The 20,000-nt window shown below is 40.8% G+C and overlaps 2 protein-coding genes across 2 annotated transcripts in view; both read left to right on the top strand.

Annotated features, from left to right (window-relative positions):
* The window catches only part of GRIN2B (glutamate ionotropic receptor NMDA type subunit 2B), a 1,340,574-nt gene that overhangs the window by 544,324 nt on the left and 776,250 nt on the right, over positions 1–20,000 (top strand). The window lies entirely within an intron of this gene.
* Positions 11,717–18,406, top strand: LOC122804195. Its single transcript, XM_044073894.1, has 2 exons — positions 11,717–13,282; positions 15,890–18,406. Exon 2 carries the CDS (start codon positions 16,733–16,735, stop codon positions 17,906–17,908), a length of 1,176 nt encoding a protein of 391 aa, XP_043929829.1. The 5' UTR covers positions 11,717–13,282; positions 15,890–16,732; the 3' UTR covers positions 17,909–18,406.

The raw sequence follows: 20,000 nt of genomic DNA, 5'->3' as shown, positions 1-20,000 counted from the left end.
GTACAATACACGGCACATGCTGGATTGAGTGTGAGAAGTCTCCTATTAGAGAAGTCTGCAGAATTATAGAATAGAGCTGATTTGTTCAGGGAATAGGCTAAAGATGTGTATTCAGGAGTTAGATGGCTAAGGGAGGCTATTGGCATATAGGAGAAATTGTAAACACAATGGGACTTAAAAAGGCTCCCAGATATTTTCTCAAATGGGACTTCTATTATAAGTAACACCCAAAAAGAGTTTAGTAGCATAGGTCACAACCTTCCATTTCTGAAATGAGGAAAACTAGCCCTCATAATGTGTAGCAAATGAAGACATACTAACAGCTTCAACTAGGAAGGTCACAGGATGGTTAAAATATGCTAGTTTTGCTTATGAGAAAGATCCTTTAATGAATTAATATGATTCTTTTCTATTTACCATGGATATCAAATAAAAAAGGTGATCCCAGTGGTCAACAAACAGGAAAACTAGCTGGAACAGCAAAACGACACCAGGAAACCGGACTCAATGCTCGAGTAATAGAATTTATTGATACAAAAGATGGTTAAGCGCTTTCCACAGTCCACTACTGTCTTCATCAGAACAACATCTAACAAAAACAAATACCTTATATACAAGCTTAAAAACCCGCCTAAATCAACAATTAATCAATTATATAATTGACATTTACATGATATGAAATTTTAAAGCTATACCTAACATTTCACTACATGAAATTACATCTAGCGTTCCCTAAGTATCTTAAGCTTAAGATACTTAGGGAACGCTAGATGTAATTTCATGTAGTGAAATGATAGGTATAGCTTTAAAATTTCATATTATGTAAATGCTAATTATATAATTGATTAATTGTTGATTTAGGCGGGTTTTTAAGTTTGTATATAAGGTATTTGCTTTTGTTAGATGTTGTTCTGATGAAGACAGTAGTGGACTGTGGAAAGCGCTTAACCATCTTTTGTATCAATAAATTTTACTACTCGAGCATTGAGTCCGGTTTCCTGGTGTCGTTTTGCTGTTCCTACCATGGATATCAGTTAAAAAAATCTTAACACTGAATGTGTGACACAGCCTTTCAATGTGAAACTTTGAGGAACATGAAATTTTTAAGACCCCAAATAAGGTACATTCCTCGTAATGAAGTACACTTGAGAATTATGGTTGGAAACTGTCTTTTAGAATTCTTGGCAAGCTTCACAATTTTTTTTCTTCATAATCCCTAGCCAGAAAACCCAACCTTCATTTTATCAATTCATATAATTTCACCCAAAATGTTGGTATGTGCCAGCTGAATTATGAGAGGAGGTCTAAAAGTTTTTTTTTTGTACAGGTAAATGGCTCAGTAGCCATTGCGTCTTTTTAGTTACTCTATAAGCAAGTCATTTTTTAGTTTAAAATATAGTTAGGAGTTGTACTGTTCTGGTAAATGATCTCTCCATTGCTTGCTATGCTTTCTCTAACTCTACTCAGAGAATTATCTTCCCAGCGGACTTTATAGAATGTGACATAGTAATGAGGAGATGAGCCAGGTCAGCATACATCTCATCCACAGTCTAACATTGGGGGAAAGTGTAGCTTCATCTTCTACATTGACAAGTATCGCTTTCTCTCCTTCACCAACTCATGTGTAACTGAAAGAATTCGCTTCGATGAGGGGGGACACTACTGGTAACATTCCTGTCTCAGGCTTATTTCTAGCTCTACTCATTCTCTCCTCACAGTTCTGCTTTTGTACTTGTTTTTTCTTGTTCAATTCTCTGGCAACCTTCTGAATGTCTATACATTTCCTGTTGTCATAACAGTGGGCCCCTCTTCAAGAGTCTCTGTAATGACTTCTGTTTAGACTTTGACTGTTGCTGTTTTATGCACAGTATCCTTAGCTGTGAGTCATTCCTTGTTTGGATCTGTACTACTTTTCTAGCTTTACACACTAACGTATTTTGGTCAGACTCAGTTTCAGATTTACGTTACACCAGATCAAAACCTTAACTGCATGTTGAAGCTTCTACCGACACAGTTCTGCCTTTATTTGGACCACACATCTCTGTCAATGCATCTGTATTTTCTCCCAAGCACATATTTTCACACTGCTTTCTGCCCATTTGTCACATTTTAGAGAATGGACAATCCATAGATTGCATCCTTACTGGAGAACAAGCATTCTCCAGCAGGGTATTAATAGAGAAGTAATGCCTGCTAAAAAACAATTCTATCACATCACAGTAGCATATCAAGCCTCGGTGGAGCTCAGACAGAAAAAAAAAACTAACGGCCACAATTATTTCATGCTCACTTAGCAGCACTTCTACTGTTTAGGAGTGTAAAACTTTAAAAAAAAAGGAAAACTAAAAGAAAAATTATGTGTGTGCGTGTGTGTATTTATGTCTGTGTGTGTGTATGCATGCATGTGAGTGAAAGCAAGATTGATCGCGCCATTATTTTACACTGACTAAGCAGTGCTTTTGCTGTTTATCGAGTGTAAAAAAAGCAGAAAAAAGTATCTGTTTGAATGTATGTGCATGAGTGTGTTTAAGTTTCTGTCTGCTTGTGTGAGTGAATGCATGCATGAAAGCAAAAGAAACTGTGTATGTGTGTATGAGAGACAGAGAGTGATCAGTAAGGTCGAGTAAGCTGTTACTTTACACTCGCTAAGCAGCTCTTCTGCTGTTTAGCAAGGATAAAGTAAAAAAGAAAAGAAACTTAAAATAACAAAGTGTGTGTGTGTGTGTGTGTGTGTGTGTGTGTGTGTGTCTGTGTGTGTGTGTCTGTATGTCTGTGAGTGAGATTATAGGTGCAGGAAAGCAGAAGAGATTGTGTGTGTGTGTGTGTGTGTGTGTGTGTGTGTGTGTGTGTGTGTGTGTGTGTGTGTGTGAGAGAGAGATACTGAGAGTGAAGAGTAAGAGTGATCCCTGCCAGCAGCAGCAGTTAAGAGGTCTGCATACTTCTCAACCTCTTACCTCAACATATCTGGATAAGCATAAAATAAATGGGGGGGGGGCAAAGGCTCAAAATAGCAATACATTTTTACATGATCCTGTTATAAAATCACATTACTTCAACATTTAGGATTTGTGTCAGCCTGCATTTTCTGAAGCTGAGGTGTGTGTATGTGTAGCTGCGTGAGAGAGATCAACCACTGGCAATAGTAGTAGAGAGGTTTACATACCTCTCGACCTTTCAGCTAAAGAAATATGGATAAATAAAATAAAGGGAGAAGAACAATGTCTCAAAAATACAAACAGATTTTAATTATTGTTCTTATAAAAGTTGCTTAAATAACAGGATTAATGTTAGAATGAATTTTGTAAATGAAAAGAAAGCCTGAAACTCAAATTTATGTTTCATTTAGAGACTTCCATCTCAAATAAATGGGAACAAACCAAACGTTTTAGGTTAAAATAAATAAGTAAAACACAAACGTTTACAAAAAGGCCATTCTCTAAGTGCAATAATGCCCTCCAGGATGTGTGTTAATGTTTAATTAATGTCCTTCCAGGGGTGTAATAACACTCCTGGGATGGCGTTAATTACACATTAACACACACGCCATCAGGCATTATTGCTTGCATGTTGTACGTTAGGTACTAAAGCAACAGGGTAGAACATATGAATAAGTCTTGAGTTTCTACTTGAGCTTTTAGTGCATTTCTTCTCACCACTTATACTCTTTACCTTAATGTTCTGATTGTTGGCTATTTTATGCTTAACTAAAGTTCTAACTGAAGTATTATGCCTCCTAAAACTAACAATCTTTGTAATTGCTTCCCAACTACAAAAATAATACATTTAGGAAGTTTGGTAACAACACAAAAGTGAAAATGAGATTGTCCACCTCTAGAGGGTAAGCGTTGTGCTTAACCACAGTCTAGTTCACCTTCAGATATACGTTGCTGGTTGAATATTGTTAGCAGACTTTACTGGAATAACAGTATTGTCATAAACTATAAAAAAATGTTCAGTATGTGTCCCTTCTTAAAACATGTAAAGTAAAATAGTTCAGACAGTAATGCTTTTTGTTTACTCACAAACATAGACTCTCTCATTTTTTTTTATGCTTACAAGCACAAACACATACTTAGATGAGGGCTTGTCAGTAACATTAGCTGCATGCAAGTCTGGCTTAAGATTTTTATTTTCAAATAATGCCAAATGTTTTACTAAGGCATTTTCATAAATTGTTAGGTAATGACCCCCATACCTTTCAACTTTCCAGATTTTTGCAGAATGTTGAGATTTTTGCCTTACATGTTTGGTCTGTTCCTCATAAAATTTGTGGTTTTCCAGCAAATTGCTGAGGATTGAAGTCAGTAAATAATAAAAATAAGTAATGTGCTTATTTATTTATTTATTATCTATTTTACATTTGATGATCGGATTTGTCCAGATGAGCTAATAATCCTTTTTCAGCAGAGTCCCGGGGAGAAAAGCTCCACAAAATTAAAATACAATTCTAGGTGAAAAAAGTAATTATATACAAACAATAAACATTTTCAAGTTGGTAGAGTCACAGCATATATACAAACAGCAAAACACTTTCAAATTGATATAATAAAAGCATACAAATTATTTACAGAGCATTAATTAGTCATGTAACATAAAATGTATACAAAGACAGTATGCAGAGTTAATAAGTAGAGCCAGTCTAGTTGGAGTTAGTGAGGATTTGACAGGTAAGTAGAAGTATTTTGAGACTGAGTAAACAGGTAATTAACTAGATAATATAACAAAGAGAGCTATCAGATAACATAAAAAATTACTAGTGAGGGGAGAGGGCAAGCTACATAAGAGTGAGGGACAGGTTATGGAGGATGAGTACAGTGGCATGATCCCCGACATTTTAGGTAGCCTTTGGTAGCTGATTTGAAGTAGTTTGATTTCCAATGGGACTTTGTTCCAAGAAATGGAAGGGTAATAGCTGAAGGGGTTTTGACCAATTTTGCTCTTCGGTTTATAGACTTGTAGTAAGTCTTGGTCTGAGATATAGAGAGTCCTAGAAGGAGTGTAGAGGGAGATTAGAGGGAACAAGTTGGGACAGAAGAATGGTTGGAACAAGATAGAGTGAATAACCTGAAGCTGGCAGAGGAGTAACAGGTGGGGGGATTCTAGCTTCTAGTTTGCAGCTACACAGAAAGAGAGAATAATATGTATATGGAACTGAAGAGGCTATGTCCAAGGTCAAACCTGATAAAGTTATCAGGACAAGCGTCAGATCCTCCAGGAAGTCTGCAGGAGGGGGAAGGAGAGTGGGGTACTAAGGATAAATGAAGATCGACAGCACAGATGGAACATTTGGTAAGTACATAAATTCTTTATCTGATGTTGTCAATCTTCATTTATCCTTGACCTTTGAGATAGAATTCCCAGCTGCTTTAGATCCTGTGTGGCCTTATGGAAGGATATTCCTGAGTACCATAGAGCCAAACGATGCTCTTTCCCTAGAGACCAGATCCAATTTGTAATGAGTGATAAAGGTATGCAGAGTAGCCCAGGTTGCTGCCACGCATATTTCATCCATGGATGCCTAGGAGTAGAAAACAGCAGATGTGGCTATTGCCCTAGTGGAATACACTCTCACTGGTTCTAGTAACTTGAGATTTGTTTTATTGTATATGAAAGTAATTCAGTCTCTTAACCATCTTGATAAGGTAACTTTTGAAGCAAATTTTCCCAGTAAGGGACAGGAGAAAGAGACAAATAACTGATCCAATTTTCTAAATTCTTTAGTTTTGCTGAGGTAGAAACACAACTATCTGTGAACATATAGCAAATGTAAGCAGTATTCACCTTTTTTCAAACATTTGGAAAGAAAATGGATAGGTCAATGGCTTGATTAATATTAGCTTTTGAGACCACCTAGGGAGAAAAGATTGGCTGGTTCTTAGTGAAACTCAGTCCTTATGAAAAATCAAATACTGTATGGTGGTTTTGAAGATAATAATTGTACTTCAGAAATTCTTCTGGTGGAGGTAATGGCTATCAGATAAATAGTCTTCCATGAAGAAAAATTTAAATGACAAGTGGCCGCCGGTTAGGGACAAAGTACCAAGGACTGCAGAACTAAGGTCAGATCCCAAGGAGCAAGAGGGTCTTTTAATGGAGGTTTCATTGCAAAGCCCCTTTCATGAACACTTTACACAATCTATGAGAAATTAGTGAATAGTCCTCAAAGCCATTGTGGAAATTAGAAATAGCAGCTAGTTGGACCTTAATAGTAAAAGCAGATGCTCCTTGACCGAAAAGCATAGCTAAAAACTCCAAAACCTTTTTAACTGGTGCAGAAAAAGGGTTAAGACCATTACTATACGCCCAAATAGAAAGTCTTTTCCACTTGCTGTTGTAAAGTTTCCTGGTGGAAGGTCTATGGGAAGCCAGTAAAATTTTTCAGACTGGGGAAGAAACATTTTTCTGCCTGATGACTAACGGAATTGCAGGAGCCAAGCTGTAAGCTTGAGGTTCTGAAGACTGGGTTGCACCGGTCCCTGTGGATGAGACAGAAGATCTGGAACTAGGTCCAAAATCCATGGATGGTGAACTAGATGAAGGCACAGAAAAGAGATCCATACTTATCGAGGCCAGAAGGACGCAATGAGGATCATCTTGTTTTTCAACTTGCTGGTTATCTTTAAGAAAAGAGGAATCAGAGGGAAGGGGGGAAAGGCATACAATAGTCCCGAGAGCCAATCATGAAGGAGCATCTCTCAGGGACTCCCTCTGAGGGGGAATTAGAGCAAAGTAGCTGCTGCACTTGTTGCTTAGGGGTGATGCAAAGAGGTCACAGCAAGGCTGGCCCCAATGATGGAAAATCTCCTTTATTACTCTGGGATTGATAGACCACTTGTGAGGTAGGAAAAATAATCTGCTCAGTTTGTCTGCTATTACATTCAAGCTCCCTGGGATTTGCATTGCTATTAGGAAGCAGTTGGAGGAAATCACCCATTGCCACACTCTGACAGCTTCTCGACACAGGGGGTAAGACTTGGTTCCACCCTGTCTGTTGATGTAACAGACTACTGTCATGTTGTCTGATTGAACTGCAATCGTTCCTAGAGGGAGGGCAGATTGGAAGACATGCAACGCTAACAGCACTGCCCTCAGTTCCAGAACACAGATATGCAGATTGGCCTCTATCGGGGACCTAGTGCCTTGGACTGTTCTTCCCAGATAATGCCCCCTCACCCTATCTGGGAGGAGTCTGCGGTCACTATGGCCTTGAGTTGAGGTGGAGCAAAAGGACATCCTAAGAGAATTTCCTCAGATTCCATCTACCAGGATAAGTCCTTCTTGCAATGGCTGGTGATTAAAATTGGATAGGTCATTGGATGGGTTACGATGGACCATTGGGATACTAGAAGCCACTGTAGCAGCCACATATGAAACTTTGCTAGCAGAACTCAGGTAATGGTTGCTGCCATGGACCCTAAAGCTCAAAGGACTAGAAGTGCAGGAGCCTTGTCTTTGGAGAGAGTGGCATGTACTTGGGATTTTATCTTCTGTAGCCCGTGAAGAGGAAGGGAAGCTACATAAGAGATGATATTCAGATGGGCTCCTATGAACTCTAGATCTTGAGTAGAAGTTAGCTGAGATTTTGATTGATTCACTGTAATGCCCAGATGAGCAAACAGGTGGAGGAATAAATCTGCTGTTTGAAGAAGTAGATGCCTGGTGGGAGTGGTGATGAGCCAGTTATCTAGATAAGGAAACACCTAGAATCTGTGCAGTCTCAAGTGAGCTGTTACTGCTGCCAAACATGTGGTGAACACCCTGGGGGCTGTGGTGAGGCCAAATGGCAGCACTCTTAACTGAAAATGATTGGCTCCTAGCCAAATGTGGAGGAACCTATTGAAGCATTTGTCCATTTGTATGTGGTAATACCTGTCCTGAAGGTCTATAGAGCACATCCAATCATTTTCCTCTAGAAAGGGAAGTACACACTGAACTGTGACCATTCGGAATTTTTCTTGCTGAACAAACTTGTTCAGAAGGCTGTGATCTAAAACTGGTCTCGAGTCCCCTGTCTTTTTTGGAACCAAAACGAACCTTGAGTAAAATCCGGATCCTATCTGGTCTAGTGGATCTTCTTGGATGACTCTTTTTTCTAGCACCTTTTGAACTTCTAGAACTGCTTGATCCCTCTGATTGGGTGGAACATTGGGAAGACTTCATTTTGATATAGGAAAAAGAGCGAAGGGAATATAGTAACCACTGGCAATGATCCTTTGCAGACAAGTATCAAAATTTATGGCCGCCAGGCTCTTGAATGCAGGAAAAATCTTTCTCTGACTGCTTCCAGAGGTAAGCAATTGGGCCCTCTTTCAGGAGCACCGGTAGGATTGTCCAGAGAAAGAATCTCTAGAACCTTGATTTTGAGGGCCACCTCTGCCATGGGGTTGGCATCTGCCATTAGAGCTCCCCCCTCTGCCCAGAGGGGAGCCACCACCACATGTGTCCTGAAAAGGACCTTGGGATTTTTTGAACCACGTCTTCCCGCTCCTCTGATTCCTAGAGTAGGACTGCTGGGAAGCAGAAAAATGTATGCCCACTGCAGATAGGGTCTTTCCATCTTTCTCGCACCTGGTTAGAGTTTCTTTGACTTTGAGGCTGAATAATGAACATCCATCAAATGGAGCATTGATGAAGGTAAGACTTAAATGGATCCACAAACTCACAGAAGCGCATCCAGGCATGACACCATATAGCAACACCTGAACCTGCTGCCCTGGTCATACCTTTGGTTACATGCACAATGAGCCTCATGGATGAGTTGGAAATAGACTCCAGGGTGGCTAGCTGGGAGGCCACTTTATCCTGAACCTCCTCAAACACAGATCCTGCTAGAGTGTCTGATATCTCCTTGATCAGATCCCTCTGGAGCCTAGTGAAATGTGCTATAAAATTCAAAGACCTTAAAATGAAGGTCGATGAAGTGCACACCTGCTATCCAAATCTGTCCATTGCCCTGAAGTCTCGACTAGGGGGAACAATAGTGGAACTTTCTTCAGCTAGTTCCTTTTTGGTGCTGCCACTACCACCGTAGCATCTACCGGTTAACTCTTAGCCCAGTGCTGGCTGTCCACTGGAGCTGATAGTATTTTGTCAGGTCTTTGGGGAATTGGCTCTACAGAGTCAGGAGCCTTCCATGCCTGCTGCACAATCAATTTAATAAGATCGTCAATGGGAGGGGTCACCCAAGAAGTAGACTGGCAAGCACCAAAAGCCTGCAAGTACACCAACTCCTCAGAAGTAGGGTCTTTGGGCTCTAGTTACCCTCTGTTTCAGCATCTCTAGAATGTCTCCGAAGGAGACGTCTTCCTGGGGTGACTGTGGGGCACTCTTCTCATCATCAAAGTCCATGTCTTCTGTGACAGATTCCTCATGAGATTCTAAGTGTTTCCACTTACACATCTTCTTCCTGGGTGACTCCTCAGAGGGAATCTTTGAGGACGAATCAGTGGGAATCTCTGAGGAGAACTCCAAAGAAGAGGGGCCATATCCAGGGTATCTTGCAGGTTACGTGTTTGCTGTCCAGGCATGGAGGTTGGTGGCAGTTCTTGGCAAGACGGAGTCCTGGGATAAAACTCCGACACAGAAGGGGCCATATGAGAGCCTGCCGAGTCTAATGCCCTCTCCATAATCTGCAAGGCAGCCCCCCCCCCAAAGAAAGATGGGAGCTTGGAACTGAGAAGGACAACCTCAGAACCGAGGTCACATCCAGCTCTGAAAGACCCACCTCTGAAGCAGGAGCTGAGGTACAGCCCATGTCTGCTGAGGTTCTGAGAGCCAAGGGTGGCTCCAAATACAAAACTGGAGCTGATCCAAAACCCTCAGACCAACAGGGGAACTATGGCCCCAGGAGTCTGTCAGTTCCAAAGGAACTGAGGAAGTCAAGACAGATCCAGGAACTGAAGGGAAAAGGCTGTCTGCACCAGAGCAGCTGGAACCAGTGGGATCGGAGTCAGAAGCTCTAAGCCCTCAGAGGAGGTTAGAGGAGGAAGATTTGGTGGAGTCCTGAGAAAAAACACCCCAACTCCAGAAGAGAGAGGAGTCTGTGAAGAGACAAAAAGAACTCTAGACACAAGGAGCTGATCCACCAACCTTACAATGTCAACTTCAGTTAGATTCCTGGAGGAATGGACAGACAAGCCTGAGGGTGATTATGGTCTTTCAAGAAAAGGACTTGGGAGCTGTCCCACAAAGGGGTCAATAGAGGGTGAATACCTTCTCCTGAATGTGGTAATAATGCGTGCTATCAGCACCAATGCAGGTTTCAATGTTTGTGGAATCATAGTAGACAAAGTTGGTTCTGACAGGAAGGCTGAAGGTGTCGATGCTGATGTGACAGGCACTGAGGTCTTTGGCGCCTTAGTAGACAGTGCCGAGGTAGTCGGTTCCAAAAGTTTCCAAACGTTAGCCTACAGTCCTGCTGAAGTAATGGAAGCTGAAGGCTTATGCTTTTGTGCTACTGGAGCCAAAAATAGATGGCCCTGAGTGGCTTTTCTTAGGTCCAAGATCAGATTTAAAGTGGGAAGTGTCAATCTTGGTTATAGCCCCCCAAAAGAGGACTTAATGAGACTTTTCAATATAAATTGTTTTTTTCTTTCATCTAAGGTTCGATTACTGAAAGCCTGGTAAATAGAACAATCCTGTTGATGATGAACCAGGCCTTATGAATACACACAGGAAGAATGCCCATCGGAAATGAGCATCTTCCGTCCACATTCTTGGCACTGCTTAAAGCCAGTAGTGCCTTTAGATTTATCTGCCATGTTGACAGTCACCAAAAAAGAAAGGTCAACAGGCAGCAATCACACACACACACACACAGGGAAGGGAAAAACTACCAACAATGGTAGCTAAAGTTACCTAAAAAGGTAAAGAAGAGATAGAGAGAGGTACTACCAACGATGGTAGGGAAGGGATACCATATGTTAAACAGGGGACACTCACTCAATGAAGAAAGTGGGTAGAAGAACAGGTAAAGAAAAAAAAAAAAAAAATATATATATATATATATATATATATATATATATAAATATAAATATATATCCATATATGGATCCATATCATATGATGGAAACCTCATTTGACTGAATCACATTTGACTGAGACCAAAAGACTGAAATTTCAAAAGACTGAAAAGTCACTTGACTGAAACCCATAATAACATTTCAACATACTAAATTTTAAACCGGACCATATAAAAGCAGACTAGGTGGGGGCTATGCCCCCCTAACTATATATACTAACTCCAGGATCGCACTACAGTGGGGAAAAGGGCATAGTAGTGGAAGCATGTAGACTACTGTAAGGTAAGTGAAAGGTATATGGAGAAAAGGGCATAGTAGTGGCAGCATGTAGACTACTGTAAGGTTAGTTAAAGGTATATGCTCTTTCCCACTGTAGTGCAAACCTGGAGTTAGTATATATAGTTAGGGGGTGTGGGGGCACAGCCCCCCACATTGGGGGATGTGGGTGGCGTAGCCCCTCAATTAGTCTGCTTTTATATGGTCCAGTTTAAAATTTAGTATGTTGAAATTTTATTATGGGGTTTCAATATTATGGGTCTCAGTCAAGTGACTTTTCAGTCTTTTAAAATTTCAGTCTTTTGGTCTCAGTCAAATGAGGTTTCTATTATATGACAGGGATATATATATATATTTCTTCCACCCTTATCCCACCTGGCTGCTGTGAGCTCCGCTCCTGTGTGTGCAATAAACACTGTGTTCCAGCTTGGTCCTACACCAAACACCTGAATAACACCAGCCAGGTCCTTTTGAACAGTAGTGTAAACTAAGACACTTACCCTTCAACTACAAGTGTTACCTTTCCTTGGGAAAGGCTTTGAATCACTGTGTTCCAGCTTGGTCCTACACCAAACACCTGAATAACACCAGCCAGGTCCTTTTGAACAGTAGTGTAAACTAAGACACTTACCCTTCAACTACAAGTGTTACCTTCCCTTGGGAAAGGCTTTGAATCACTGTGTTCCAGCTTGGTCCTACACCAAACACCTGAATAACACCAGCCAGGTCCTTTTGAACAGTAGTGTAAACTAAGACACTTACCCTTCAACTACAAGTGTTACCTTTCCTTGGGAAAGGCTTTGAATCACTGTGTTCCAGCTTGGTCCTACACCAAACACCTGAATAACACCAGCCAGGTCCTTTTGAACAGTAGTGTAAACTAAGACACTTACCCTTCAACTACAAGTGTTACCTTTCCTTGGGAAAGGCTTTGAATCACTGTGTTCCAGCTTGGTCCTACACCAAACACCTGAATAACACCAGCCAGGTCCTTTTGAACAGTAGTGTAAACTAAGACACTTACCCTTCAACTACAAGTGTTACCTTTCCTTGGGAAAGGCTTTGAATCACTGTGTTCCAGCTTGGTCCTACACCAAACACCTGAATAACACCAGCCAGGTCCTTTTGAACAGTAGTGTAAACTAAGACACTTACCCTTCAACTACAAGTGTTACCTTTCCTTGGGAAAGGCTTTGAATCACTGTGTTCCAGCTTGGTCCTACACCAAACACCTGAATAACACCAGCCAGGTCCTTTTGAACAGTAGTGTAAACTAAGACACTTACCCTTCAACTACAAGTGTTACCTTTCCTTGGGAAAGGCTTTGAATCACTGTGTTCCAGCTTGGTCCTACACCAAACACCTGAATAACACCAGCCAGGTCCTTTTGAACAGTAGTGTAAACTAAGACACTTACCCTTCAACTACAAGTGTTACCTTTCCTTGGGAAAGGCTTTGAATCACTGTGTTCCAGCTTGGTCCTACACCAAGCACCTGAATAACACCAGCCAGGTCCTTTTGAACAGTAGTGTAAACTAAGACACTTACCCTTCAACTACAAGTGTTACCTTTCCTTGGGAAAGGCTTTGAATCACTGTGTTCCAGCTTGGTCCTACACTAAACACCTGAATAACACCAGCCAGGTCCTTTTGAACAGTAGTGTAAACTAAGACACTTACCCTTCAACTACAAGTGTTACCTTTCCTTGGGAAAGGCTTTGAATCACTGTGTTCCAGCTTGGTCCTACACCAAACACCTGAATAACACCAGCCAGGTCCTTTTGAACAGTAGTGTAAACTAAGACACTTACCCTTCAACTACAAGTGTTACCTTTCCTTGGGAAAGGCTTTGAATCACTGTGTTCCAGCTTGGTCCTACACCAAACACCTGAATAACACCAGCCAGGTCCTTTTGAACAGTAGTGTAAACTAAGACACTTACCCTTCAACTACAAGTGTTACCTTTCCTTGGGAAAGGCTTTGAATGTACGTATTGATACTGTACCTCATATATTAATGTTAAAACTTCAGTTGAATCTCAGGTAGCCTAGCCAGCAGCCGGACTCCCCCCCCCCCACTACTCCCACCATTCTGTATACTACCCACTTGGCCCTCTATACTCAATCCTTCTCCCTGCCTAGACCTTCTCCCCTTGCAGGTTACCTATCCCCTGCTATATACCTGCTGCCCACTAGGTGGCGTCCTCATACTTTATCTTTCTAAATCACTACCTTTCAACACTCTGTCTTCTAACCTACCCCTACATCTTTGCCCCTAGTACCTCTGTTCCCAGCCTTTATTCGGGCTCACATATATTATCTCTTACTGTCCTAAGACATCCTTCTAACTATCATCTCCAGTTTCCTTCTGCATTTCTACCTTTTAACCTCTTATTATTGTTCACCTTCCTCTACCTTTAGAACGACCTACAGAGTCTTCCTCCTCACTGATTGTCTTCAGCCTACTTCTGCTGTCTTGTCTCATACTCACCTGTCCTGTTCATTCTGTTATCTGCATTACCTACTGTGTTCTCTCTCGGTTGCTGTACTTCTCCTTATCTCCTACACCTGTACACTTACCAATACTGCGGTCCCATATTCTTGTCTTCCTTCCGTTCTATATCCCCTACCTTCCCTTCACCCTCCCACATACTCTACTATCTCAGCTCACTAGACCCCTCCTTCCTACACAGGTATTGATGTCATTTGCCTGTCCTCTTTAGCTTAGTCTCGTGGTTTTTGCCCCCTTCCCGCTATTATCTCTTTTCCCCTCCCCCTTGGCCCCAACACTCCAACTCACCTTATAAATATACCCTATTTTATAGCGACGCCATCTTTCTTCCACCCTTATCCCACCTGGCTGCTGTGAGCTCCGCTCCTGTGTGTGCAATAAAGTAAGTGTTACAACTATTGTAAAGTCTAAATGTAAGATCTATTGTGCCACTGTCGGTTCCTAGGATGAAATCTGATGTACTATGGTAGTCTTACTGCTTTTTATTTTATTTTCAACATATGCTGCTACGTTGTAGGTGTCGCACACGTGGCTTGTATTTTGCGGAACTTAGTGTATCCATAGGATCCACACTGATATCTGTTCTATCTAGATTTTATTGATATGTAGTACACGTCCTTGGTTTTTTAATCGTGGTTTCGTGATGCAATTATATTCAGTATTGAAACGCCGTACAAACGGCTTGTAGTAGTTGTTATGAATGCTAGGTTTATATTTAATGTACTGTTGTGCTTAATTTGTTGTTTTCGCTAGTATTTTGATCTTCTTATGTTATAAAAACTCTAGCTTGTGGTTGCAAATACTTCCACTATCAGAGTGGTGTGTGAGGACCTCGTTATATATGTGACCAACCCTATGATTCCAATGATGTACTGTTTTGAGGCTACATTTAGCGTTTGACTGCTAACAATTCTATTTTAATACGGTACAGCTTTAAGTTTGATCCAAACGCTCCCTCTAATGGAGCGCTATACACGTTTGTTGATCTTAATGCTATGTTAACACTTTTGTACTGTTAGGGGCTACAAATAGTGTTTTCACTGCTCTCATATTTAATTTAATGGGACACAGCTTTACTTTTTAACTAGATGCAGCCACGGACTGAGCGCTGTAAGCGCTTGTAGTTCTTAGAGCTCCTACTATCTGAGCGGTTTGCTTGGGGCTTTTAATTACTTTAATGGGACACATCTTTACTTTCTAGTCAGATGCAGCCACGGACTGAGCGCTGTATGCGCTTGTAGTTCCTAAAGCTCCCACTATCTGAGAAGACTGCTTGGGGCTTCTATTTAAATTTAATGGGACACAGCTTTACTGTTTAAACAGATGCAGCTACGGACTGAGCGCTGTACGCGCTTGTACTTCTCATGGCTCCCACTATCTGAGCGGCTTGCTTGAGGCTTCCAATGGAAGTAATTAGCCCTATGTTTTTAACTTATCCGGTATTTGGGACTTCAGTTAGCATTTAATCTGTGATTTACTATAATTTAAGGGCACACAGCTTGACTTTGATCCTATCACTGCCTCCAGCTGAGCGCAATACACGTGATATGTTATAGCTGTATCCTGGATGCTACTTGAGGATATTCCTATGTTTTTGGGCATGTCTAGCGGTTAAACTGTTAACTAAAGCAATTAACTTGACTACTGTCCCCATACATGTTCTAAACGCTGAGGCTTTTAATGCATTGTGCTTATGGATTGTAGTGGATGTACCTAGCTCTCACTACACCCTCAGTAGGTTAATTTGCTTCTACTTGGAATGTTCCACCTGAGGCGCCAATACTACGACATACCCTGGCCATGCTCTCTTAGCTTGTAACAGGTCATTGCTCACACTGTTATTACTGCCCTGACTTGTAATGCTTTTGATATTTATAGAGCGATGAATACTAGACTGTGTTGTTTTTACTGCTCTGATTCTTAATACTTTTGATGTTTATAGAGTGAAGAATACTAGCCTGTGCTGTACCTTACTGTTTACTGTATTTGTATATGCATCTGAGTCTGCTTTATACCTACACCTACTTCCTATTGAACTTACACTGTGATTTACTTCTTTTCTCTCTCTTTCTATCCTACCAGCACTGTGTTCCAGCTTGGTCCTACACCAAACACCTGAATAACACCAGCCAGGTCCTTTTGAACAGTAGTGTAAACTAAGACACTTACCCTTCAACTACAAGTGTTACCTTTCCTTGGGAAAGGCTTTGAATGTACGTATTGATACTGTACCTCATATATTAATGTTAAAACTTCAGTTGAATCTCAGGTAGCCTAGCCAGCAGCCGGACCCCCCCCCACTACTCCCACCATTCTGTATACTACCCACTTGGCCCTCTATACTCAATCCTTCTCCCTGCCTAGACCTTCTCCCCTTGCAGGTTACCTATCCCCTGCTATATACCTGCTGCCCACTAGGTGGCATCCTCATACTTTATCTTTCTAAATCACTACCTTTCAACACTCTCTCTTCTAACCTACCCCTACATCTTTGCCCCTAGTACCTCTGTTCCCAGCCTTTATTCGGGCTCACATATATTATCTCTTACTGTCCTAAGACATCCTTCTAACTATCATCTCCAGTTTCCTCCTGCATTTCTACCTTTTAACCTCTTATTATTGTTCACCTTCCTCTACCTTTAGAACGACCTACAGAGTCTTCCTCCTCACTGATTGTCTTCAGCCTACTTCTGCTGGCCCCGCTTCGCTCCCCACCCTACCCCCATATCCCACCCGCTCCCTACCCTACCCTCATATCCCACCCACCCCTAGGGCTCCTACATTTATTCCTCCATTCACCACACCCCCTACTTACTCCCACCAATCGGATGCAACGACCCTAAACCACTCCCACCCCTACCTATAATCAAACTAAACTATCCCACACCCACCCCTACTTCTTAGCAAAACACCTACTACATCACCATGACTATGACTATCTTCCAGTCACAACTGAAAATAGCTATCTCCTTCTTACTACTTTCCTCACTTATGACTACCTACTTCCTAACCTCCTACGAACACTCTATAAGTGTTTCTCTCTCACTTCCTTCAAAACATACCTCTACAGACACAACATCCCAATCCTCTTCCTTCTTACATACCTCCTCAGAAACTGCATACATTCTTCCCAAATACCATAGGCTACTACACTATAAACTACTTAAATCAAAAACAAAAAAAATTATTGAAACTTTCCAAAAACTTAAACCAGAAAGATATGCTACAGTACTCCTTCTACTACAAGATGGCGACATACACCCCAACCCAGGCACAGAAAAAAATAAAACCACAACACATAAAAATCATACCAAACCCTTCTCTCCCTCTTCCTCCAAACCCACTAACCGACTATCCATAGCCCACCTCAATATACGTAGCATCTGTAACAAAATTAGTCAACTCCATGCCCTACTTGAAATACACAACTTTGACATCTTATGCTTAACAGAAACCTGGCTAAAACCTGCAATTAAAGACATTGAGATTACCCCACCTGGTTATAGCATTGTAAGACTTGATCGCTCCACCAAGAAAGGTGGAGGTGTAGCAATTATATATAGAACTAACCTAAAACTTACCCTTCTTGACCTTTCCTTCTCTCAAAACTACAATGCTGAAATAATTTGCTCAAAAATACAAATCAACAATAGTAAAGCAATAAACATCATCTGTGCATATATCCCCCCAGGAAATAACATCCCTACCCTAGAACACATTCTAGAACAAATCTCTAACAAACTTCCTCAAGAAACACTATTTCTTGGGGAATTTAACATTGATTGGATATCATGTAGCAATATTAACCCTACTTCTCATATAAACCTTAATGGTTTTAAACAACTCATTAATAGTCCGACCAGAACCAACAAAAAAAGCAAAAAAGAAACCACCTTGGACTGGATCCTTACTAACTCCCCCCTACAAAACTACCAAACTGGCATCCTTCCTGACGACATTAGCGATCACTCCCTCATTTACGTAGTCAGAGCCAAAACTAACCTAAACTTTCCTACCACTCACAAAACACTATACTCCAAAAAAATTTTATTCCTGAACAGTTTCAAACAGAACTTTCACAATATAACTGGACCCCTCTAAAACACCTCACACTTAACAAAGCCGTTGAATACTTCAATTCAGCATTCCTTGCAATCCGAAATCAACATGCCCCAAGTCGCACTATTAGAACAAAGACTAAGACAGCACCCTGGCTAACCTCCAATACTAAGCATAAAATTATTCTCAGAAATAAATCTTGGAATAAATGGCGTTCCTCTAGAAACCCAACAGATCATCAAACCTTTAGAGAGCTCAGAAACAGTACCAAAAAAGCTATCATAACAGATAAAAAGAATTTTTACTTTGAACTACAACAATCCACCAATAAAGAACCAAAAAAATTCTGGTCTACTATTAACAATCTAATTACCCCAGGCAAATTAGTCACACCCAATCCCCAGGACTTAGACCCCGAAGATCCCACTTTAATAGCCAATAATTTCAATACTTTCTTTACTTCATCCACACAAAGTCTTGCTAACCACCTATCTCCTGATACCTCTCAACTGCTCTTAAGTAGTTTCAATGACTCTCTTCCTCTCCTTCAACTACAACCCATACCCACCTCTTATATACAATCTCTATTACACAAACTTAAACCCACTACCCCCTCAGCAGACAAGCTTCCTGCTGAATTCCTGCAAGTAGCAGCTAAAGCTATTGCCTATCCTGTCTCTATTCTAATAAACAGATCCATAAAAGAAAGTACTTTCCCAGCAATTTGGAAAATATCACACATCATACCCTTACACAAAGGAGGCAAATCTACTGACCTTTCTAACTTTCGCCCAATTGCACTGTTATCTCCTCTAGCAAAAATTATGGAAAAATGTATACATAAACAACTACTAAACCATCTCCTCCTTAACAACCTACTAGCTGACACCCAACATGGATTTAGGCCTTCACATAGTACTACCACTGCACTACTCTCTTTCACCAATACCATCAACTGTAACCGTAATAACAACAAACTAACCTCTTCTCTATTTCTAGACCTGTCAAAAGCCTTCGATATGGTAAACCATACACTTCTTCTCCACATACTGAAATCCCTTGCCTTGGATGACTCTTCTTTAACCTGGTTCTCATCATATCTAGAAGATCGACATCAAGCAGTACTCTGGAAAAATTCTCTATCTACTCTATTACCTGTCTCATTAGGAGTACCACAGGGATCTATACTAGGCCCACTTTTATTCTCCATCTTTATTAATGATCTCCAATCATCTATCCAAAACACTACCTGCATACAATATGCAGATGATTCCACTTTAATCTGTACAGCCTCCTCTCAACCAGAACTCCAATCCCTTACACAAACAACCTTTTCAACCGTTGAACAATGGTTCTCTAAAAGATGTCTTCTCCTTAACCCCAAGAAAACAAAACTATTACTTTTTTCGCCTACACACAAATCTACCCAACTACATTTTACTATCACTGCAAGTGATAACTCTGACATTACTCCCGACTCCACTACAAAACTGCTTGGTGTTACTATTGATAATAATCTTAGCTTTGACCACCACATTAATAACACAATAAAAACAGTTAATAAAAAGATTGGTTCACTATACAGAATTAAACCCTTCCTTACACCCAAGGCACGGACTACCTTAGCACAATCACATCTTATCTCTACCCTTCTGTATGCATCCTCGATCTACACTAATCTATCTAAAGGTAACCTTAGGAAACTGTCTACATCCTACCACAACATAGCTCGATTTGCCACTGCATCTCAATATAGAACTCACCACTGCATAAACTTAAAACTTCTACACTGGCTGGAACTTCCTAACAAGATTATCTATCAACAACTCTTAATAGCACATAAAATTTTATATCAACCCTCAAAAACACCTGCTCTTAGCAACCTCCTGACTCCCTATAATAATTTAAAACAACTACGCTCCTCCCAAAAGCTACAAGTTAACATGACCAGAATTTCAAACTCTGCAGGGAACTGCCTTTTCTCCAACACAGTTGGCAAAATATGGAATAACCTTCCCTTACATATCTCCTCTCTAGCCACTTTTCCTTTCTTTAAGAAGCAACTTCTTTCACATCTGAATAACTTCTGGCTCTGCTCTTGTACCAATCCAGACTAACCTACTTTCATCTTTCA

The sequence above is a fragment of the Protopterus annectens genome, chromosome 1.part1 (assembly GCF_019279795.1).
Source record: "Protopterus annectens isolate FY-2018-M chromosome 1.part1, PAN1.0, whole genome shotgun sequence".
Taxonomy (NCBI): Eukaryota; Metazoa; Chordata; order Ceratodontiformes; family Protopteridae; genus Protopterus; species Protopterus annectens.
This window is presented reverse-complemented; position numbering and strand designations above follow the sequence as displayed.

Coding starts and splice junctions, on each gene's coding strand:
- LOC122804195 (XM_044073894.1), top strand. CDS start 16,733: ATGACTATGACTATCTTCCAGTCACAACTGAAAATAGCTATCTCCTTC.